General features: G+C 34.4%; 1 protein-coding gene across 3 annotated transcripts in view; it reads left to right on the top strand.

Annotated features, from left to right (window-relative positions):
- The window catches only part of RALGAPA1 (Ral GTPase activating protein catalytic subunit alpha 1), a 178,440-nt gene that overhangs the window by 26,008 nt on the left and 128,320 nt on the right, over nucleotides 1-24,112 (top strand). For all 3 annotated transcript variants that reach the window (XM_007464829.1, XM_007464830.1, XM_007464828.1), the window contains exons 10-15: nucleotides 7,839-8,036; nucleotides 11,636-11,773; nucleotides 15,889-16,037; nucleotides 18,889-19,018; nucleotides 20,731-20,968; nucleotides 22,215-22,376. In XM_007464829.1, the coding sequence (XP_007464891.1) occupies nucleotides 7,839-8,036; nucleotides 11,636-11,773; nucleotides 15,889-16,037; nucleotides 18,889-19,018; nucleotides 20,731-20,968; nucleotides 22,215-22,376 (1,015 nt within the window). The remainder of the gene's footprint in view (nucleotides 1-7,838; nucleotides 8,037-11,635; nucleotides 11,774-15,888; nucleotides 16,038-18,888; nucleotides 19,019-20,730; nucleotides 20,969-22,214; nucleotides 22,377-24,112) is intronic.

Below are 24,112 nucleotides of genomic sequence, written 5' to 3'. Positions count from 1 at the left end.
TGCCCACATTCTTGAAATACTTTTTCCCCTGGACATAAAATTCTAGATTGACAGTTATTTCCACCTAGTACATTTCAGACACTCAGATGCTTTCCCACTTTTCTGTTTTACATTGTTGCTGTTGAGATGTCAATCAACAGTTGAACTCTTAGTGCAGTTATCTTTTCTCTGGCTCTTTTTGTACCTTTTTTAGCGTTTCCAGCCATTCTCTCTTTAAACATTGCCTCTGTCCCATTTTTTTCTTGCCTTTTAAGATGTGTGTTAGACCTTCCCACTTCATACGTCTACTGACCTCTCATATATATTTTCCATCACTTTGTCTCTCTGTGCTGCATTCCGGATACTTTCTTTCTAATTACGGCTGTTTCTAGAAGTTGGCCAGTCTGCTTGGTCAATTTTATGGTCTCTAGTTTATTACTTTCATTTTATGTATTAATATGAAACTTAGTTGTTTTATATTGATTGATCACCCTAATATTCCTGAGGTCTTCATAGGTCTGATTCTGCCATATTTTGTTTCTGAATGCTCCTTCTCATGATGCTATATTCTCTTGCAATATCTTGTAATATTTCTTGCACTATTTTGTGATTTCAGAAATTCAGAACTTTGATTCTGAGCTTTTGCTGCTCATGACTGTTTCTTGATTTGGTTTGTTAAAGTTTGATTGCTCCAGAGAGGAATTGCATTTGCTTCGTGTAGATGCAAGGAAACACTTCCAACTTCATTAAACTGAATTCTTGATTTGAAGTTTAAGCCAGCCAGATAATAATGAATGTACAGTATAAACCTGTATTAAGACTAGCTTTTGGTTAGTGTCTATGACGAGATTTCTGTTACCTACTTTGCATCTAAATATGGGCAGTTTCCCTTGCAGACTTTTAGTGAGGTGGGTTTATTTCTAATTCAGCATCACACTGATGATATATAGTTCTTTGGAATCCCAAATTTGTTTGGAGGTTTCCTATTGTTCTTCCTTCCTTGCCCCAATAGTTCCATAAAAGTAATTGGTTTCATTCAAAGTGAAAGTCAGCTTTATTGCTACACCTAAGACCTCTCTTGAGTTTGGACTTTATGTAGGTTTTTATTTTAAAATATTTCTTCCTATTTTATGGCTCATCAGTGCATTTAAGAAGATTAAAGTTTTTTTAAAAATGTATTATTTTTGTTTTTTTAGTTGTAAGGTTGGTCAGGTTACCTGGTCCATGACACTCTTGGAAACAGAATTCCCCTTATTGTGTTTTTTATGATGCTCTTTATATTTTAATTTCTAAAAGTTGTATTTGGTTGTTTTTTTAATATCTGTCTAGTCATTTTTTGCAGTGGCTTATTCTTTGTTCGTATTTTCATTTTCTTCTTAATTAAAATGTATTAAAATACTTATTTAATATTCCTTATTCCAGTAATTCCAGTAACTTAAGTTTTTGCAGTTCTGGCTTTGTAGTTTCTGTTTACTCGCCCTCATTTGTTTTGGATTTTTGTGTTAAGAGCTTACATTTCTTTGGAATTTTGTGGAAATTACTTTGAAACCTGGGTTGAAGGATGTGTTTCTCCAGAGAGGATTTGCACTTGCTTCTCTCAGGTGTTCAGGGGTCCTGTCAATCTTGGTTACTTTAAATTACAATTCTTAGCTTATGATTCTTCTCACTTTGCAGCATTCAAAGTTAGGTGATGGCCAGCCTGAGAATATGAATTTGCAGGGAAGGCTGTTCTTATCTCATACTCCCCTACCCCAAGTCAACAGACAAGTTTCCTCACTGACTCTTCTCTGGAGTCGAGTTATTTTCTTCCCTCCTAGCTCACTTTTGTATTGAGGATATAGCCTTCATTGTTATCAGCTTTATACGTAGGATTCTGATCTGTCTCTCCCCTCTATACAGTTGGCCTTTTAGACCAAAGCTCTGGAGTCTGTCCAGGGCAGCACCCAGCAGGTCATTGATTATTTGCCTCTCTAGATTAATACTTCCATTTTGTTCTAGACTCAGAATATCCTCACAAGCTGAGCCATTCTTTTAAAAATGTATATTATATTTTTTTGTGATAATTTTTAGGTGTTCTGTGCAAGTAGAGATATCTTTTTTTTAAATTTAATTTATTTATTTATGGCTGTGTTTGGTCTTCGTTTCTGTGCAAGGGCTATCTCTAGTTGCGGCGAACGGGGGCCACACTCTTCATCGCGTTGCGCGGGCCTCTCACTATCACAGCCTCTCTTGTTCTGGAGCACAAGCTCCAGACGCGCAGGCTCAGTAGTTGTGGCTCACGGGCCCAGTTGCTCCGTGGCATGTGGGATCTTCCCAGACCAGGGCTCGAACCCGTGTCTCCTGCATTGGCAGGCAGATTCTCAACCACTGCACCACCAGGGACGCCCCCAGGATATCTTTTTTATGATATTGCTGAGAACTGAAGTTCTCAGAGATGTTATTTTTATTGTAACAGCTATTTTTTTAAAGTGATTTTTAAGGTAAAACTTAAGGAAAAATAGATTTTAGGATGGTGACTCCAATGAATCATTCATGTTTTGAAAAAAAATCAATTTTGAGTATTAGATTGTATTAGGAAAGCTATTTTTACCTGCTTAATACTGATGATAAATTTGCAAAATTGAGAATCTGTGTAATAGTTTCTTTCCTGATTTTGAAGGCTCATATGTTCCACAATGTATTAGTATAGACAGAAATATTCCATTAATTATCAGGTATATGGGCATAGAATGATTTTGCCCTTAGCAATCCCAGCTAGAGCACAAGTCCTTTATAGGTAAATAATTTTAGTAGAAATGTCTTTACTTTTCATCTTTCAAATAATTTCATCCTCATAGCCGTTACACTGACTGTTTCCCTATCTGAACTTTTGTCCTTCAACCTTCCCCTCTTTCCTCTCTATCCTTCCTGCCTCCTCTTCTCGCCTGGCTGCTCAACCTTTAGGTCATAGCTTAAATGTGTCTACACTAGAAAAGTCTTCCATGACCACCCTCACCCATTCACCCACCCACCCACAGACAGGTAGAAGCACCTGCCCACACATGTGTGTGCACACACACACACACACACACACAGTAGGTACCTCTTTTTTAACGATGTTTTTGAAAGTTGTACTCTTCTTCATAGTACCTCTTCTGAGTTTTATAATTATTTTATTTTATTTTATTTTTTTTTTTTATTTTTTTGCGGCACGCAGGCCTCTCACTGTCGCGGCCTCTCCCATTGCGGAGCGCAGGCTCCAGACGCGCAGGCTCAGCGGCCATGGCTCACGGGCCCAGCCGCTCCGCGGCATGTGGGATCTTCCCGGGCCGGGGCATGAACCCATGTCCCCTGCATCGGCAGGTGGACTCTCAACCACTGTGCCACCAGGGAAGCCCTATAATTATTTTTTTGAATGTTTGTTCAATTTTGATCTTTCATGTTACCCTCCATGAATACTTCTCTTTCTCATTCATCATTGTAGCCATAGTGCATGGCAGTGAGTTAGGCACCTAATAAATATTTGGTGAATGAATCAAGCTCAGTAACTGTTGAGTGCTGGGCACTTTGTCAGTCCTAGCTCAGGGCTAATATGTATTTCTAGAAGCTAAGTCTTGAGCTAATTTGTTATATAGCTGATAATGTTTTTTTTAAGGCCAGTTTAATGATTGTGAGTTCTATCTCAGATGAAAGTATTTATATTGTTATGTATCTTTAAAACAAAGATACAACTGTAAAACATAAATGCCCAAATTATTTGAAATGATAACATTGTTCTCCATATCCAGTAGAATAGGCATAAATGGACTCCAGACATTAACCCTCTGTTTCATAAGGAAACCCATTTATTGTGCTTTATGTTGTTAGTACTTGGAGGCTACAGTGAGGAGCCCCAAGTACTTTGGTATGAGGTAAATATAACACATCAAGAGTTTAACCTTTAAAAGCACCACAGATTTATTTTATATGTATGTAAATTTTAAAAATGTAAACATACATACATATGCATAATTTTTTTCCGGAGTCAGTGGGTGGCAAAGTATAATCTGGGGCTCATGAGAAATCTCCAGGATCTTTTGAGGTTCATAAGGTCAAAACCTTTTTCACTCTTGTTTCACAAGTGTACTGTGAAGTTTTCCAGAGCATACCTGACATGTGATACTGTATCAGATTTAGTGTGGAAGCAAGCAGATAAGAGAATTCAACTGTCTTCTATATTAAGCTAAACATTAAGGAGATTTGCAAAAATGTAAAATAATGCCACTCTTCTTTTAATTTGGAAAATGTGTTATTTGTGTTAACATATAGCAGATTAGGGGTTCTGAGACCAAAATGCAAACCACTGCTTTAATGAGACAAAAAATTCCCAGGTCTGCTAAATGCTCACTGTATTTGATTAAATTTTAAAGAATGTGTCTGTCACAATCTGGGTTAATTAATAATGGAAGCACATTAAAGGAATAATCAGAGACCAACATGTTTTGTTAGTGTTTTTTCACTGAAGAAGAGAGCCTTAGCTACCAGTAAATCAGACCCCATTGGCAAAGCCAATTATTAGAAAACTGTATATACCAGGTTATCTTAAGCTGATACCATCAAATATTTGATTTTTTCCATCTCCTATTGTTTTGATTCTTCCTCCATGTAGTTGTCTGGTTATGATGTTTTATAGTCATAGAACCATAAAACTGGAGATGACCTCATGCAGGTCTACCTACAGAGAGAAAATTTGCTGAGCACATTGATTGAAATATTCTTGCCTATGATGACAGTTTCCCTTATTATCAGTTAATACTGATGTCTGATTGTGAGTGGTTCTTCTTTGTAGAAAGATAAGGTGCCAATATGGATTTGAATTTTATGGTCTGAGACAACCATTTCTCATTGTAAATGTATAAAATGGCCCTCTATTTTTTATGCATCAGATTTTTAGCCATGGCTAATTAATATCAGTCTTTCCTCAATATCCTTATTTAGGGTGTCAGCAGAATCAGTGTAGGGGCCTGCCTGTAAGGACAAATGTCATACATTATACACTCTAGTCTTTAGTAGATTCATCCAGCCACTTGGGGTATAGTGTGATAATTTATGCAATAATGAAAATCTTAGCTCTGGATCTAATATTTTTAAAATTAGTAAACTTTTTCTTAGAGCAGTTTTCAGTTGATAGCAAAAATGAGGAGAAAATAAAGCGAATTCCTATGCTAATTTTTTTTAAGTTAATTTTTCAGTATCTGAGAATAGAACTTTTTGGAGATTATTTGAGGTATTTTTTGTTCTGTTTTGTTTTTTAAATCTTTAAGGAAGGCCGAGCTGTTGCTTCAGTTGTAACATAGTCTTAGAGCAGGCAATGATGATCAAAATTATGCCATTGACCATTAAGCTGCTGGAGCATGAGAATGAGAATTTGGAATGGGTTTGTTAGATGGAGGAAGGTAGTAAGTAATGTATTGGGTTGGCCAAAAAGTGCCTTCGGTTTTTAAGTAAAAATAAAAGACATTTTCCATTTTCACCAAGAACTTTATTGAACAACGTGTTCACCCTTTTGTTCCACTACTTTCTGCCATTTTCCAGGCAACTTCATAATTCCATCTTCCCAAAACGTTTTACTGAGCAAAGATTTATTGAACAACGTGTTCACCCTTTTGTTCCACTACTTTCTGCCATTTTCCAGGCAACTTCATAATTCCATCTTCCCAAAACGTTTTACCTTTTTGAGCAAAGAACTGTTCCAGGTGCCTTTTACAGTCTTCCAGGAAATGGAAATTTTTTCCATTAAGAGAATTTTGTAAAGACCAAAATAAATGGAAATCTGAAGGTGCAATTTCTTATGAATACGGCAGATGAATGAGAACTTCCCGGCCAAGCTTTAACAGTTTTTGCCTGGTCATCAAAGAAATATACAGTCTTGCGTTAGCCTGATGAAAGATTATTCGCTTTCCGTTGACTAATTCTGGACGTCTTTCGTCAAGTGCTGCTTTCAGTTGGTCTAATTGGGAGCAGTACTTGTTGGAATTAATCGTTTGGTTTTCCGGAAGGAGCTAATAATAGAGGACTCCCTTCCAATCTCAATACACACAACATCACCTTCTATGGATGAAAACCAGCCTTTGGTGTGGTTGGTGGTGGTTCATTTCGCTTGCCCCACGATCTCTTCCGTTCCACATTATTGTATAGTATCCACTTTTCTTCTCCCATCACAATTTGTTTTAAAAATGGAACGTTTTTGTTATGTTTCAGTAGAGAAATTGCATGCAGAAATACGGTCAAGAAGGTTTTTTTCGCTTAACTTACGTAGAACCCAAACATCAAAGTGATGAACATAACTAAGCTGGTGCAAATGATTTTCAATGCTTGATTTGGATATTTTGAGTATCAGCAATGTTGATTGTTCTCAATTAATGTCTCGATTTGATCGCTATCAACTTCAGCTGGTCTACCTGACCCGTGGAGCATTGTCCAGCGAGAAATCTCCAGCGCGAACTTCACAAACTATTTTTGACATATTTGATAGGTCACAGCACCTTCTCCATACACCACAGAAATATTTTTTTGCATTTCAGTTAAGTTTTTACCTTTCTTGAAATAATAAAGCATAATATGCTGAAAATGTTGCTTTTTTTCTTCTATCTTCAATATTAAAATGGCTACACAAAAATTCACCAATTTTGATAAGTCTTTTTTAAAATGCACGTTGATATGACAGCTGTCACATACAATCTAACGAAATTGTTTCGAATGAAATTAAAGACAACTAAGTGCTGCTAGAGCCATCTTATGGAAAAAACTGAACAAACCTTTTGGCCAATGCAGTAGTTTGCTAGGGAATCAATAATAGCAAATAAATAAAAGGATTACCAAAGAACATTAAATACCCTATTGATATTACACATTAACTTTTCATCATTATCTCAGGAACCTGATTTTCTTGGCTAGTTTCAATCAGATAAAGTCATTTAACCCCATGATTATTATTAAATACACCTACTGATAATTCTAGAGTAGAAAGTGGCAGGTTTTAGGTAAAGGTCTTGGATTTTTACAGTTGAAATTAATAGGTAGTGGTTGTAAAAAAAAAAAAAAGTCAAGTTCTATTTGTAAAAAGTAAAGTGAAAACGTTAACACATGCATAAGGGAAGGACTTTGGATAGTGAGATTGAGTATTTTTATTGCTTTATTTATGCAAATATGAATTGTATAAAAAAGTTTTTTTTTTCATGTGACAATGTTTTTGTGATGCGGAAGATACATACTTTTTTAAAACTTAAGGCAGCCTGAAAGTACCTAAGGAAAGAATAACTGTAAGATATTCTTTTAACTTTCTAAGTATTTTTTGCCTTATTATTTAACTTGTATAACTTTATGTATGTAAAATGAAAGAAGAAAGATGTAACTTTTTAAAAAATACTCTTAGAAAAGCTAAGTTGCCTCATTACATGGTATTTTTATTACTTCTTAGGGTCATAGTTTTTGTTTTTTGATTAAAATCTTTTTATCAAAATTCATTTTAATGTTAATTTTTAAAAGCCTAATAATATAAGTTACAAAAATGTGATTTATTATGAAAAGGTGTATTTACATTAAGCTTTTAGGAGCATAATTACAAGGAATATGTTCATTCTGAGATAGTACAGTTGAAACAATTCTTTGCTCCTTGTGCTGGAAATCAGTATCTCCCTACCAAAAGTATTTCTATCTTAATGTATTTACAAATTATTTGGAGACAAAAGGTTTCTTTCTGACCATGACTTGGTTGACTTTAACTCTTTAAAAATCATTTATACCTCACATTTTATAACAAGATAGAAATGTATGCGTTAGTGGTTTGTGGCAAAGTAAAAGGTATCATTATCTATATTCTCTCTTTTTTTTTTCACTAGGCATTTTTATTACCAATTTGTGAAGCAGCAGCTATGAGAAAAGTGGTAAAAGTATATCAAGAATGGATCCAGCAAGAGGAAAAGCCTTTGTTCATGCAAGAGCCTGAAGAAATTGTGATCTCATCTTCAGACTTACCATGCATTGACAATGTCACAGACCATGATATTTCAATGGAAGAAGGAGAAAAGAGAGAAGAGGTAAAATAAGACTTACGTATTTTAGTATGTTTAACAGATTAGATTTTCACAGAGTGAGATAATATGGGATAAATGGGAAGATAAAGATACCTTTGAGTATACAGTTGATCCTTGAGCAACATGGGTTTGAACTGTGTGGGTCCATTTATACAAGGATTTTTTCAATAGTATTGAATAAGTACTACAGTACCACATGACCCATAGTTGGTTGAATCTTTCAGACACGGAGGAACCTTTGGTACTGAGGACCAGCTATAAGTCATATGCAGATTTTTGACTGCTCAGAGGGTTGGCACCCTAAACCCGGTGTTGTTCAAGCATCAGTTATATTTTGCAATTTAGTTAACGTAACAGTTACCTCAGTACCCTATCCCAAAGCTCTTTGATGTGACAACGTTAAAAGAGGTTGTATTCTGATTCTTTAAGTCATTGCCTGGATCAAAATTAGATGCTATTATAAAAGGTATAATATTTATAAGTGTGGAATTCCCTTTCTGTCCAGTGGTTAGGACTTGATGCTTTCACTGCTAGGCCTGGGTTCGATCCCTGGTTGGAGAGCTAAGATCCCCCAATACATCTTAGAGTGATTACCAAAGTGCAGTTCCCCCTTGCCTGTCTTATTCATTTAGACTTCAGGAGTAAATGGAACCAGGGACCCAAATTCCACTCGTGCTCTCTCTTATCTCATTCTTTCCCCTCTGTGAGTAAACTGCAGTACTTCTTTTCACAGACCAGCTTACTTAACAGGTCAGGATGTTTTTTATTCTGCAGTCAGCTCTAGTTTAGAAATTCCCAAGAAAGAATTCAGAGTATTCTGGTTTGTGTTTCACACTTGCCTTTGGTCAGATTCTCACCAAAAAGTTACACTCTGATATTGACATATATCTTACTAAATCCAGATAGGAGCGACTTGGTAATCACCTTGGTGGTTAATTTAACTTCATCAGTGGATTTTTTTTCAGGATATTAACATATAAATGAATAGTAGGCAACATTCTATAGGGATTCAATGAATCAATATTTATATATGAATATGTATATATGATATATATGTATATATCATGCATATATACATGCATATATGATATATATGTATATATCATATATATACATACATATATATATGTATGTATGTATATTTGGCATCCTCCCCTAGTTCTAGAGGGAAAAAATGAAACTAAGAAATATAATTAAAGTAAATAAAATTATATAAATTATGAAAGAATATTCACAGTTGTATTTGTGTACCAGCAAAAGCATCCAGTTTTTGCATCAAGCTAGAAAATAAACCTATCAGTCTAAATAATTTGTTCCCCTCTAGTTTTTTGTTATGAATTTATAGCTCAATACTGAGCCTACCCTCTGTCATTTAGTATCCTTAAATAAAAATGATAGATAATAAATCTACCTACATACGTAGTAAAAAAACAAGCAGTAGAAAGGAGGGAGGAAAGAAGGAAGGAAGCTACAAATGCAGGGTGATGTAGGTGTATTGCATAGGTGTGTTCTGTTGGCTCCTTACATACTTCACCAGTGTTGCCATTAGAGATGTGATTTCTTGCTAATGACGTGAACCAAAAAACAAAAGTTGTAATCTTTCATTGATTTGTATTTCTGGTAAATTCGATATATGTGTATATAAATCATTTAAAATTTGGTGTTAATTATAAAATGGAGTTGTTACAGATTCAGATAATTAATTATTAATGGGTTTTTTATTCACAAAATGTCTGTGACACATTTGAAAGACATGCAGAATACAGGACAGTTTGTGTATGTGCAGACTGTCATGTGCCTTGTATGTTTAGTATTACCTGGCTTATCCCATTAAATCCCAGTGATATTCTCAATTCTTGTGACAACAAAACACTCCAACAAGTTTGAATGCTGTCTAAAATATGTAATGCCCATTTTGAGAACAAGTGTTAGAGATAGAAATATGAAAAGACGTCATTTCTATCTTTATGTAACAATGATTTAGCAAGAAGACAAGCATGCAAATTTAAGTATTATAAAACAATATTATTGCTATGATCCTACAGTGTGAAAGAGGGAATACCTAATTCTGCCTAAGAAAGGCTTCAGTGAGGAAGTTCTATAATACAAAGAGCAGGTAACAAATGGGAAAGGAGCCACACAGTGTGAATAACTTCTACAAAGATGTAAGAGACACTAAGACTTTTATTTGGCTCTAGCTAAGAGCAGGTGGTTGAGAGTGGTAAGAAATGTGAGATAGACAAGAACTAGGCTCTGTTTATTAACTTGTGTGCCATTGTAGTGGACTTTGATTACATTCTAGACACTGGAAAGATTATGAATAGAAAAATGGCATGGATAGTTACATATTTCAGAAGGCTCATACCAAGCTCAGAGTGGAAGATAGATTGGAGGTCAGTCTGGAGGCAAGGACACTAGTTAGGAAGTATCAGAAGTGAGATAATAAATACCTGATAAAGGACAGTGGCAGTTACAATGGGAATATAAGGGAGAAGACAGATAAATGAGCTCCCTTGGTGGTGAAACTAGTATTTTGATGATTAATTGGGTATGAGGAACGAAAAGGTGTCCCAAGTTTCTTTTTTTTGCGACCAGGGTAGTTGCCATTTGCATGTGAATAGGAGAGAAAATAAGTGCGGTGGTGGTGACAGTGGCCTAGGAGGCTATAGGAGTTGGTAGGAAGGGGAGGGCATGGTTATGTAAATTTACTTTTAAGTATCTTGAAGTTGAGGTGCTTGTGGGTCATTCAGGAAGAACTGTTCAGAAGATACCTGATCATAGACGTACGGAGCTTGAGAGAAAGCTATAGATCAGACCATGGCATATTGTATTGGCTACTCGGACAGCACTGAGTTCCAGTACTGCTTCTGGTAATGAAACAATAGTTTATATTAGACTGAACCTCCCATATATTAAAATTGTATATTAAAAATATATATTAAAATATATATTTTAAAAAAGTATTTGAAGATACTGGTGAATGACCAAAAGCAGAAAGAAACTAGAGAGAAACTTTAAAAAAGGGATCAACTCTGAGTGAAATTTCTGTTTGACTGAGGGAGCTCCCTAGTCAGCAGGACTTTGACAGCTAAACTCAAGCAGAAAGCTGCAGTGTTAGTGGTTTGAAGTAGCAGTATTCATCTATCTTCGGATAACAGGAATTTGACTACTCTTAAGTAGGATAAATAGAAGCTATTTTCTGTTGTTTTATTTAAGTCATTTGGATTCTGACATTTATTTACTTTACAACAGAATTTATCTTTTACAAAGCTGTAAATCATATGATCCCATTCTTGAGTGTGTAAATGTACAGAAGGGAGGTTTATACATTAGATAGATAGAAAAATGTCTGCATCTGAAATAATACAATTTTTGGCTGGTCCTTATGGATGATTTGTTTTTACTTTCTTTGTATTTTTGTCAGTGAGAACCTTTTTTACAGTGCACCTATACATTGTTTTTGTAGTCAAATAGGGTATGTTCTATTTTGAGAAGATGTTTAGCAGAGGGACCCAGTAGTTTCCAGTTTACTTCTTCAGCTTACTGACTTGTCACAGCATTCTTAATTGATGAAATATTAAAAACTTGAAATTTTGCTTCAGGAAAATGGGACCAGTATTGCTGATCATGTTCGAAATTCCACTTGGGCAAAAAATGGCACCTACCAAGATGTTCTTCATAATGCTTCTGAAGAAGCCATAGAACAAAACATACGAGCTGGTGTCCAAGCAGTTTTGCAGGTAGATCACTTGTTGTTATGTTTTAAAAATAAAATAAAAATCATTAAATATTTCAAATACAAAATTCAGTATTTCAGTGTACTTTTTAAAATATAATGAACTCACCACCCACATTTATTAATTATCATTATGCCATATTAATTTTGTTTTTCCCTTAACTTTCATTTCACTTCATAATATATTGATAAACACTACATTTTTTTTTCTAGACAGTTTTAAACTTTATATAAATTGTGTCATGGTGTACTGTCATCTGCAACATTTTGCATTAACCATTATGTTTCTGAGATTTGTTGATACATAGCCATAGTTAATTCATTTTAAACTACTTTGTGGTATTACAATTTATGATTATTTCATATTTATTCATTTTTCTGTTGATGGTTTTTTGTTTCCAGTTTCTCAGTATTCCAGATAATGCTACATTAAACATGATATATATGTATTTTGGGCCACATGTGGGAGAATTTCCCTAGGACATATACATAGAAGTGGAATTACTGGGTTGGAGCATTTGTACATTATCAGCTTTACTTTACTGTTATTGCCAAATTGTTCTCCAGCATGGTTATAATAATTTACATTCCGTCTAGTAGTGCTTGTAAGTTCTCATTTCCTTATATCTTCCTCATTACTTGTATAGCCAGATTTTAATTTTTGCTGCTCCTGTGTGTGTGAAATGTCTCATTTTTTTTTAGTTTTAGTTTCCCTGTTTCAATTTGCTTTTCCTTCATCACTACTGCAATTGAGCATCTTTTCTCATGTATGAATGGCCTGTTAATATGCTTTTTCCATTATTCTTTTGGATTGTTTGTCTTTTTGTTATTGATTTTTAGTTCATTATATTCATTCATTTTTTTAAACCATACTAGTTTTGTCAAGGCCACATGTGACCTCCCCATTGTTAAATCAAATGGATGTTTTTCAATCCTAATTTTACTAGAGTTGTCTGGAGCATTTTACAGAGTAGCTCATTCCCTCGCTGTTGAAACCCTTCTTCATCTGGCCTTCAGAGTAGCATACCCTCCTGTGTTTAACTCAGTGGGTCAAGGCCACATGTGACCTCCCCATTGTTAAATCAAATGGATGTTTTTCAATCCTAATTTTACTAGAGTTGTCTGGAGCATTTTACAGAGTAGCTCATTCCCTCGCTGTTGAAACCCTTCTTCATCTGGCCTTCAGAGTAGCATACCCTCCTGTGTTTCTCGTAACTCAGTGGCCTCTTCTCAGATTTTTTTTTTTTTTTTTTTTTTTTTTTACTGATTTTTCAATATATTTCTCAACTTTTCATGTTGAAGTGCCCAGGAATCAGCTTTCCGACCTCTTTTCTATGTAAACTTACTCTCTTGTTGATCTCATCCATTCCTATGGCTTTAAATGTCATCTATATACTGCAACGTCTACATTTTATCTCTAGTCTGAGACTTCTTATCTGAACTCTATGAGTCCTGAACTCAAATATTCAAATGCCAAGTTGGCATCTTTACTTGAATATCTAATAGATATCTCAAACTTGACATGTCTAAAACTTGGCTTCTCACCTTGTTCAACAAACATGCTCTTCCTGCAGTTTTCCTCGCTTCATTTGATGGCAGCTGTTTTTCAGTTGCTCAGACCATCTAATTTCCTATATTTCTTTTATATCTTATATCTAATTTGACGACAAACCCTGTCAACTTCCAGAATGTATGCAGAATCTGACTGCTATTCAGCACTCACACTACCTCTTGTATTCAAGCCTCAGTAATCTTTCATCTGGATTATTGCAATAAATTTCTAATTAGTATTCTTGCTTCTGGTCTTGCCCATCCCATCCTCTTATATTCTCAACACAGTAGCCAGAGGAATCCTGTAAAATGTAAGTCAGATCATGTTATTTTTCTCCTCTGAACCCTCTGGTAGCTTTTCCTTATCACTAAGCATAAAAACAAAGTTCTTCCCAATGGTCCATCAGGCCTTTACGTCATTGCTCCTCAGAGTGTGGTCCACAGACTAGTGCTGGTCCATAAGGTGATTACAAAATTGAGAGTGAGAGTTTAGAAACTAAGTCATTTAATGTCTCTTGATTCTGATGAAAAGTCTTTTTTTCATTTCCTTTTACCTATTCATTTTTTAAATTGTATTTTATAATAGGATTGTTCTATAAGACTGCGGGGGAAAACCTGTTCCCTCACCACTGGCAGTGTGAGAATCTCTGCTTCACATGCTCTGGCTGTCTCTCAATGGCTTCACATGCTTTGGCTGTTTCTCAGCGTATCTCCCACTGCTTTTCCCCTTCCTCACTTCACTCTGTACTTCTTGCTGTTCCTCAGATATGCTAGGCCGACTCTCACCGGTCCTTTAAACTTGCTTTTCCTTTTCTTTGGAACGGTTTTCTTCCATGTTGCTACATAGTTGAGCTTTGCTTTTCCTTTTTTAAGTCACCCATATTTATATCTGTTCTCTGCTCCCTGCCACTTCCTTTGCTTGCTGGGTTTCCCGGGACAGTGAGGTGATATTGAGTACCCTTGTCTTGCTCTTGGCTTTTGGCACTACTTCCAAATGTCTCAGGTTCAGGCAGAACTTTTCAGGTTCGGTTGCTGTTATAACATTTGCTGTAGTTCTTGATAAATATTCTTTTTCAGATTAAGGAATTTTACCTTTTTTCTTAGTTTGCTAAATTAAAAAAAAATAATGAATAAGTGCTAAATGCTTTTTCTTTATGCATTGTGATGATCCTACTTTTTTCCACTTTAATCTATTGATAGGATATAGTATATTAATAGACTTTTCCAATGTCAAGGCATCCTTACATTTCTGGGGTAAATAACTACTTGGTCATAAAGTATTATATTTTGATCAATTTGAATTGCTGCTGTTTTTTGAAGATTTTTGTCTATATGTTCATAAGTGATATTGGTCTCTTCCTTACTTTTCTTATGTAGTCCTTGGCTGTTTTTGATAATTGGATTATAGTTTTATAAAAATAAATTGGGTAGTTTATTTGTCTCTGAAACAGCTTGTGTAAAATAGGGGTCATCTACTGGGAAGGCTGGGCAAAACTGCCTATAAAGCAGTGTAGGCCTGGTGTTTAGGGATGGATCAGGGATACCTTGATTACCAGTTCACTTTCTTTTATGGTATTGATATATACGTCTTTTGTATTTCTTCTTGAGTCAGTTTTGGCTATTTATGTTTTGTCTAAAAAATAATCCATTTATTAAATTTTCAATTTTATTGACATAAAGTTATTCACTGAACTATCATTTCAAAATTCTCTACTGGCTATGTAGGTATGTCCGTATGTTATTTGTGCCTCTTTTTTGCTTTTCTTAGTGTTGTTAGACTTACAGAGTCAGCTCTCTTCCCAGTTTTAAAGTTAGCTTAATGTTCTTTTCTCACATGACTGTACAACTGTATTTTGCCATGGAGTTCATCCAGGGGATTTAAATCAGAATTATGGGTGTAGTCTTAAGATGTAAATGTCCTAGGTTCACAGTAGATGTAATGTTCTGTTCCTCCAAAGTGTCTTTGAAAACCTTTGCACATACCTGTCACCATTATAACAACTTTCTCCTCAGTAACAAAATACAATTAATGATTTGATTATAATGAATTTAATTAAAGATACATATTGATGGACCCTGATTAGTAGTACTATAATATGCAGTCTGTTATTACCAAAACAGATATGCACACATAGTCAATAAACATGAAAAAAGAGAATAGATGGTGTTGAACACCTCATTCAGAAAGTCCATCTTGATTGAGGTATCATCTTTTATCCTAAACGATTTTTAATTTTTATTGTTCTTTTCATTTTATGACAACAATCAGGTTGTTATATTAAAGCGCCCTCACTTTTAAAAAACGCTGTTTTTCACTTGGCTTATTTTTTTCGGGTGCCTACTAGTAATTTTATATTTGTCTAGATAAACATAAAAATAGATTTAATGAGCTTAAATTTCCAATATCAAGCTGGTGGTAGAAGCAGGGTTAGAATTAACCTACAGTCTAATGCTTTTAAGTTTGCTATAGCTCACCTACTGATCAGCATCTTGAGTTGTTTTCCCTTAGAATAAGAAATTTCCCATTGAAATTCTGTAACGAATCACTAATGATTTCTTTTATCTTAGGTGTTTGTTATAAACTCCTCAAACATCTTTCTTCTTGAACCTGCAAATGAGATAAAAAATCTTCTGGATGAGCACACAGATATGTGTAAACGAATTCTTAACATTTATCGGTTCATGGTTGTGCAAGTATCAATGGACAAAAAGACTTGGTAAAAATACTTATCTTTTTTTTTTTTATTGTGTATATGAGCATAGTAAATTCTAGAGGAATAGTGCCTGTGAAGAGGGCTTGTAACAATATTGTACAGGCTTCTATTATTGAATGAATGAGTGAATAAATATAATATTTTATGTAATGATCATGACGACACAGTGGTCTCCTTCACTTTATCTCAAACATCTTTGATCAAACTGCCACAAGATGCCTTTGTTTATCTTTCTAAAGTGGGCATGTGTTGGCCTCCCCCACTGCCCGCCACCCCCAGGAATGAATACTGCATGCATGTATGAATAAATGAATTTATATGGGTGAATGAATGAATAAGTAAATGACTGAATGTATGAATGCCTGATTCCTCAACCTGGCATTCAAGGCTTTGTACAGTCAGGCTCCTGAGTACTTTTCTAGCCCTTTCTCAAGCCTAAGCTCCACACTGCAGAATGAGATCCTACCTCCTAGCTTTATCAAATTGCTGTCTCTCGAGCACAGTCTGAACTTTTCTTTAGAGTGTCTGATTCCTGTCATCTTTTCCTATTGTTACCATAACTGTCCTTAGATTCTACCTTTCTTTTTCCACATAGCCTTATTTTTCAGCTCACTTCCTTTCATTCTGTATTTGTACCTCTGTTGTAGATCTTGTCAAAATTGTCTTAGTTCCTAAATTACTTATAAAATGTCCATTTACCTCACTGAATTGAGATGCCCTGAAAGGTATATATACTGGTTGTCTGGTTTTTATATTTCCTACATTTCTTAATGTAGTATCATATATTATTGATACTCTATAAATTTTTGTTTAATTGAATGAAAAAAGAGGCCTTTTAGAGAGATGAGAAGAGCAGTTCTTCGGTTTCTGTAAAAATGATACATGTTCATTGTAAAATTCAAACAAAGAAAAGTTTTAAAAAGAAAATAAAAGTTGCCCAATAGCTCACTCTCTAGAGGTAATTATTGTTTGCCCTTTGGTGAACATCTGGTTCACCAAACCCCACACACAGTCACATAGTACTATGCCATATGTATGTAGCATAATTTTCTTAACTAATCACCTGTTGCTGGATATGTAGTTACTTATTTTGTTGTTGGAGGAGGGGAGGATAATGAACATCCTTGTATGTATACAATTTTCCTCTTTTGAGTCATTCTTAAAAACTGGGGGTACTTAGTCAAAGAATATGCCTACTTTGTGTTTTGTTACATATGGGAAAATGGTTTTAATTTGAAAAAACTTTTGATTAACATAATATTGATATAGGTACATCTAGAAGTAGTCATTAACTGATTTGGAGCACTTTTTCTATGTCAGCTATCTTTTTAATCTTTTTACATCTATTTTCTTTCTTAATCCTTGTAGCACCCTATGAGGTAGATAATTTTACATGGTGATTCTTAGGTACAAAGAGATTAAGTAATTTATCATTGTTCACACAGCATAAATTTGAACTGTGGTCCTACTGACCATTCTTTTGTTAGTCCTTCCCCTTTTTTTCTTTTTATATGCTTTTAATCAATGCTGTTGGTCCAGGTTAAAGTGAGAGACTTGCTATGTGGAACACAATTTTAGAATTTTTAAAAATTTTATAAGTTCCCTTGAAGTCATAGCATTATGAAAGATTTCTCACATATTTACATTGAATTTATATAAGACTTTATGAATTAAAATCATTATTGTATTACAAAGTGAAAAGTTACCTAATAATATATGAGTGAATTATGGTTTGACCACAAATCAGAAAGATTTATTTGGAAAACCTATTCTTTATTGAATATGTGGTTGACTTTAAATGGCTTTTCATTTCATATAGTGAAGCAAGAAGCCTAAGGTTACAAACATGTTACCTCTGATTTTTATGAGTTGAATGCATATGTTTGTTTGGTTAATAAATTCAGGATATTTTTCATTGAGTGATACTTTTATATTTAATTCTGCACTTACTTCCCAGAAAATCCATGATATTCGATCTGGGATTTCTTGCTGCCTCTGCCGCATTTCTCACATGGACTGTCCCACATATTGCTATGCCTAGAATGGGCCTGCAGATAAGCCAGAGAGGAGGAGACTTGATTGACTTAGGTTGTTAGTCTGACTCTACACCCAGCTGAAATCCCCTTGTCATACTTTTTTTTTTTTTTTTTGGTATGTGGTTGCATCAGTTTTTTGAATTATCAGGTGCAAATAAGGTAGTTTTATGGTCTTAATATTAAGCATCTAGGAGGAAGAGGCAAGATAAGGATAATATAATAGGGTTGGCTTGACTTGCAGTACACAAAGAGGATAAAGAATTGAAAGATGGCCAAATGAAAAAGGATGGAAAGAAGCAATAGAGTGATGGTTCTTGATTACTTGTCAGGCTCATTGTGATCTGTTAGTCTTAAAATATCATATAATTTTTGAAATTGAACCTGGTACAATTCTAGATATGCAGTTGTTCTCCATATTGTAAAGATGGATGAGATGGACAGGTGTCAAGGTAGAATTGTATCGTATAGACAGATGAGTGTTCTTCAGACAGCTCCCTAAGGTCACTATTTGATTTGTGGGGTGGAGGGATGGGAGCAGTCTCCATATTCTCACTCCCAATTCATCAGCTGTTGTATAAATTTTTATTTGGTGAGAGGTATTGTGGCTGAGAAATGGCTTAAAAATGGCTGGTATAGATTTGTAAGATGGAATTTTATATTTTAATATTTAAAGAATTCTAAAATTTTGAAAGATATTTGGTATTTGAGTTATTGAAAGGTAATAACATTTTTATAACAAATATTAATTTGAAAGTTATTCATTAACCAAAAGCAAACATATGCAAAAAGGAAACATTAATTAATTTTTTTGCTTTAAGGGAACAGATGCTGCTTGTGTTGCTCAGAGTCACGGAGTCTGTACTGAAGATGCCATCACAAGCTTTTCTACAGTTCCAGGGGAAAAAAAATATGACCTTGGCAGGTCGACTTGCAGGACCACTTTTCCAGGCAATAAAAATAAATAAATAAATAGATAAATAGGTGGATAGATATGTATTTTTTCTTAAGACTCATTGAGCCCTGAACTTACTACCTGGGAAGAAAGCTTTAAATCAGAAATCATTTCATATTAAATAATTTTTTGTAGAGCCAAATGAATAAAAGTTGCTTATCTAAATAGACTATTTGCCATACTTACAAGCTCACAACCTGATAGAGGAAATATCAATCAGATCTGTGAAAAAAGTGTTAAAACAAGCTGATTATATTTATCTCCTGTGTGGTACACTTATGTATGATTGCAAAAAGCTGCCAGAAGGCTTCATGATAATGGCTTGATTGTTTGCATTTTGAGTTTCCAGGTCTCTGGGGTTGTTAGGAAAACAAGACTTAAGTCGTTCTGTAGTAAAGAAAAAGTAGTAAATCACGATTCTTTCTTACCATGCTATTCTGGGAGACTTTATTCTCTTCACGTCTTCATTTGAAGTATCAGTGGTAGTTGATTATATAGGAATTATATGCTGTGTTTTCCACCCTAAGGATAGAGTACTGACTTTAAATGTATTATGGATTATTTGGAACATAGAAAGCAAAGTAGTATTTTTTTTAAAGATGACACATTAAATTCAAATACATGGATAAAATGGTTCTTAATGTCAAGGATAAAAGCTGTCTCAGCTCCCATTCTTGGCCATTAGTGTAGCCATTCAAATGATTATTTTTTCACCAGATATGCTGGTTCACCTAAAATTCTGTGATGGTAGTGAATAAGTCTTTGAAACTAGCTACATTTATTATCTAAACTCTTCTTGACTTCATGAGTTCCCCACCCCCACTGCCATGGTTAGAACTAACCCAATGGTGGGCGCTATTGGAAGGTAAAATTTTAGCTTGCTACATGGAATAACTTTTTTGTACTCTAAATGTTTAAAAATAGAATGGAGGGCCACTCGTTATTACTGTTTTATTTCATAAACTCTGCTCATTTTTATCTTTATATTTAACGTATAAATTTATGTGAATTCCTTAGTAAAATTGGTTGAGTTAAACTTTTGAAAAACTTTTATTTTGTGACTTATTTCTTCAATAGGAGGATTATATCTTTGGTAGAAATCTATAAAGTCTCAGGGGTACAGCCTGGTCAGTAATTTCTGCGCTTTTATGAATAAGTTTTTTATTCTGTGATTGGATTTGTTACAGAATACCTTTAATTCCTCTGGTGTCTTTAAAATGAAATTTAATTTTATCCTTCACATTTCAGTAAGTTAAATACATCTCTAGTAACTTTTTTTTTTTAGAATATTCAATTTGTATAGTTAGTGATTCCCATCTTTAATTTGAGAATGTAGGTTTTGTTATTTTAGTTCAATAACTACTAACTACTCAATAATTTCAACACATAATAGTGTGGAAACTTTTATCTCTTTTTAAACAACATTTATTTAACATTAATATAATGCAGCATGAAGGGTAGTTAAACTTTAGGGAGATTTGTTTTCAGTTTTGGTAACTTGCCCTAATGCCAGAATGTTGGGAATTGGCAGTTGTTGAAATTTATAGTAGGTACTAATGAGTGCTTGAATTACTTTTATAAGTATTATGTACCAAGAAAGGATATCATGGATATTATATGATTTAAAGTTCTGCTTGTTTTGGTGTAATTTTTTAATAATTGATTTTGAATATATTTCATTGTTATTTCTGATTATTTGTCTTTGTAGACTCTTATAGTTGCCTGGATTAAAGCAAATCTAAATGTGTACATCTCCCGAGAACTTTGGGATGACTTACTCTCAGTATTGTCATCGTTGACCTGTTGGGAAGAGTTAGCCACTGAATGGTCACTGACTATGGAGACACTAACTAAAGTTTTAGCTAGAAATTTATATAGTTTGGATCTCAGTGATTTACCATTGGATAAGCTGAGTGAACAGAAACAAAAAAAGCACAAAGGGAAAGGTAAGAGTTATTCACAAAGGTGCTCCATATAAATTTGTTTAAATAATTTGGTCTGGGAAAATCAAGCCAGGGAGAGGTGTGAAGGTAAAAGTTATATTTTCTCTTAATTATTCCCTCCTTAATTTACCCTGAGGCTTAAAAATTTTCAACAGTAAAACATGTAGTTACCTTGTAATTGTTCTTGAAGAGCCTTAAATTCAACAGTAATTTAGATGAGAAATAAAGTATTCTGTATGTTGTTCTGTACATATCTAGCTAAAGTTACATAAATAATTCAGAATCTTAAATATTTTATTTTTAATAATTAACCAAAATGGAAATTTATAAAACACTCTTCCTTTTTTTTTTTTTTTTTGCGGTACGCGGGCCTCTCACTGTTGTGGCCCCTCCCGTTGTGGAGCACAGGCTCTGGGCACACAGGCTCAGCGGCCATGGCTCACGGGCCCAGCCGCTCTGCGGCATGTGGGATCTTCCCGGACTGGGGCACGAACCCGTGTCCCCTGCATCGGCAGGCGAACTCTCAACCACTGCGCCACCAGGGAAGCCCCCTTTTTGTCATACACAATTTTTTATTGAAACATAGAAGGTGATTTCATGTTACTCTATTTAAAAAGAATTGTGTGAGAAATTCTTTTAAAAGCATTTTCTTAGTTTTAACAAAAGCAAACATTCCCTGGATATGGATTATATACCTGCCTAATGTTTAAAAGCTGGAGAGGGACAGTAACATAGTGATTATATCATAAAAACATGTCCTTATAATTCTGGGTTTGCTAGTATTTTTCACTCTTAATAATTAGTTTCTGTCTAGAGATTACATCTGAGTTACATTTCATACTTAACAATAGTCCAGAGTACTAAGTGTGTGACCAAACTACTTTTTCCTGGACTGTTTATTTTCCAAGTGGCTATTATTGACAGGTAGAGATAGAGTAACTTCCACCACAGGATGGATTTTGGTTAGCTCATTTTCTATCCTTTTTTGCCTGTCCAAATATTTCACTTCTCTATGAAGCAGGTGGGTGGTAGAGGATTTATAATCGTTTATTGTTGATGTTGTATTTTTTAAAATCTGCCTCAGTTTTGGAACATGAAAATGAAGTTCAGAAAAACCTTATAGTACGCAAGTGTTTTATCTAGTTACTTTATGAGTAAACCTAAGAGTCTGAGGCAAAGTGGCACACATAATTCAAAGAGATTATTGATATGGTGACGGTACACTGAGATTGAAAATCTGCATTTCTAGGAGTGGGACATGAATTTCAGAAAGTTTCAGTTGACAAGTCATTTTCTAGAGGATGGAGTCGCGATCAGCCTGGCCAAGCCCCAATGAGACAGAGAAGTGCAACAACCACTGGTTCCCCAGGAACGGAAAAGGCGAGGAGTATAGTACGGCAAAAAACTGTTGGTATGTACTCTTTAAAATCATGAGAACTGTATGGGGCAATACGTTTATAGTCCTTAGTAACAATGTATATAAATACACTGTTTTCTTATCCATTGGTTTTTGTTGTTAAATGAAAAACTTCCATAGGAAAACCTTTATTTCAGTAATACTTGGAGTCTGATGACATGCTGTGTTATCACTTTATGCTACTAAGATGTGTCTTATGTTATTGTTTTTATGTAGTTGATTTTACTGTTGATATCAATAATTTTAAACCATTACTTTACAGAATTGAAGAAGTAGAACTCTGATTCACTTTACAGAACTCATGTATTAATTGATATAGTTTCTACTAAGTGAGTATACTCATAAACATGGAAAATTAGGTAGCTTATTTTCAGTGCTACAATTATACAGTTATATTGGCTTCACAAACTTCCAGTGAGGAATTCACGCTCTCTACTTGTAGACAGCTGAGGCCAAGGGGGAGTATACTGCTAGGTTCCTTGCTGCCTTTAACAAGCATGGAAGAAATTTCTATGATGGGAAGAATTTCTGGATGTAGGATCACTCAGCATACTGTGGACCTAGTTACTCTCTTATTCCTTTTCCTCTCAGAGATTTATAACTTGGTCTTCATTGTAGTAGAAAGAGTGCTGCAAGGAAAAGTGAGGACTTTGTCCTGATCTTTTTTTTCACTCTTTCATCACTAAATAGCTAGATAACCTTGAATAATTTACTGAACTTTCTAGGCGTTATTTACTTCATCTGTATAGTGGGTATGATAATATCTCACATGCCTGAAACAAAATTGCTTGAAGTTACTTCAGGCTTTGCAATCTGTGATTCTGTGGAAGGAGAATTTTCTGTGGGAATATATCTATAGTTGATGGTAATCAGTGAAAAACACTACTATTTTAAAGAAATTTAAAAACGTTGTAGGACGTGTCTTCTATGAAATGATGGGTTCTAAAGTGTTAAGAATTACAGTTCTAAAGGAAGAAACAAAAGTAGAAAGAGAATAGGGAAATTAAAGATTTTAGAAGAATTAAAAATGTTTAAAACTGTTCAAAAGAATATTTTCACAATTGTCTTCTGCCTATAAAATAACCATAGAATTATATTGATTGTATATGTCAAGCCAGAAGAATGAGAGATTATACAAGGAAAAAGGATATTGATGGATAAAAATTAATATAATTTAATTTTGGTATAGAATTACATTTTGAAATTCTTGGGAAGGTGTTGATTACATCTGAAATGCCTTTCTTCATTTTATGTTAATGTCACATTTATAGAAAATATTTCTATATGGGTTAAGAAGGAATTGTTCTTTTAATTTTAAAATTTTACTTAAAACTAGAATCTTTTTTAAAAGTTCCATATATATATTTTTCTGATTATAGAAGTAATTTATGCTTAGTGTGGAAAGTAAAGTTTAAGGAAGCATAAAAACATATTAGGTGTCTAATGAGAAGAAATCATTGCTAACATGTTGGCATATTTCTAATCTGTATAAAAGCATGTGTGAGTAAAATACTCATCTTAAAAGTGTACCTGACTGATTACTTTCTGATACCTATGTTAAAACAGTCTTGCCTGGCTTGCTCATTGGACTAACCTATCAAATAAAAAGTTAAAGCATTACCACAGCAAAGGAAACCATAAACAAGACCAAAAGACAACCCTCAGAATGGGAGAAAATATTTGCAAATGAAGCAACTGACAAAGGATTAATCTCCAAAATTTACAAGCAG

This window comes from Lipotes vexillifer, unplaced genomic scaffold (assembly GCF_000442215.2).
Source record: "Lipotes vexillifer unplaced genomic scaffold, Lipotes_vexillifer_v1.1 scaffold324, whole genome shotgun sequence".
Classification (NCBI taxonomy): Eukaryota; Metazoa; Chordata; class Mammalia; order Artiodactyla; family Lipotidae; genus Lipotes; species Lipotes vexillifer.
This window is presented reverse-complemented; position numbering and strand designations above follow the sequence as displayed.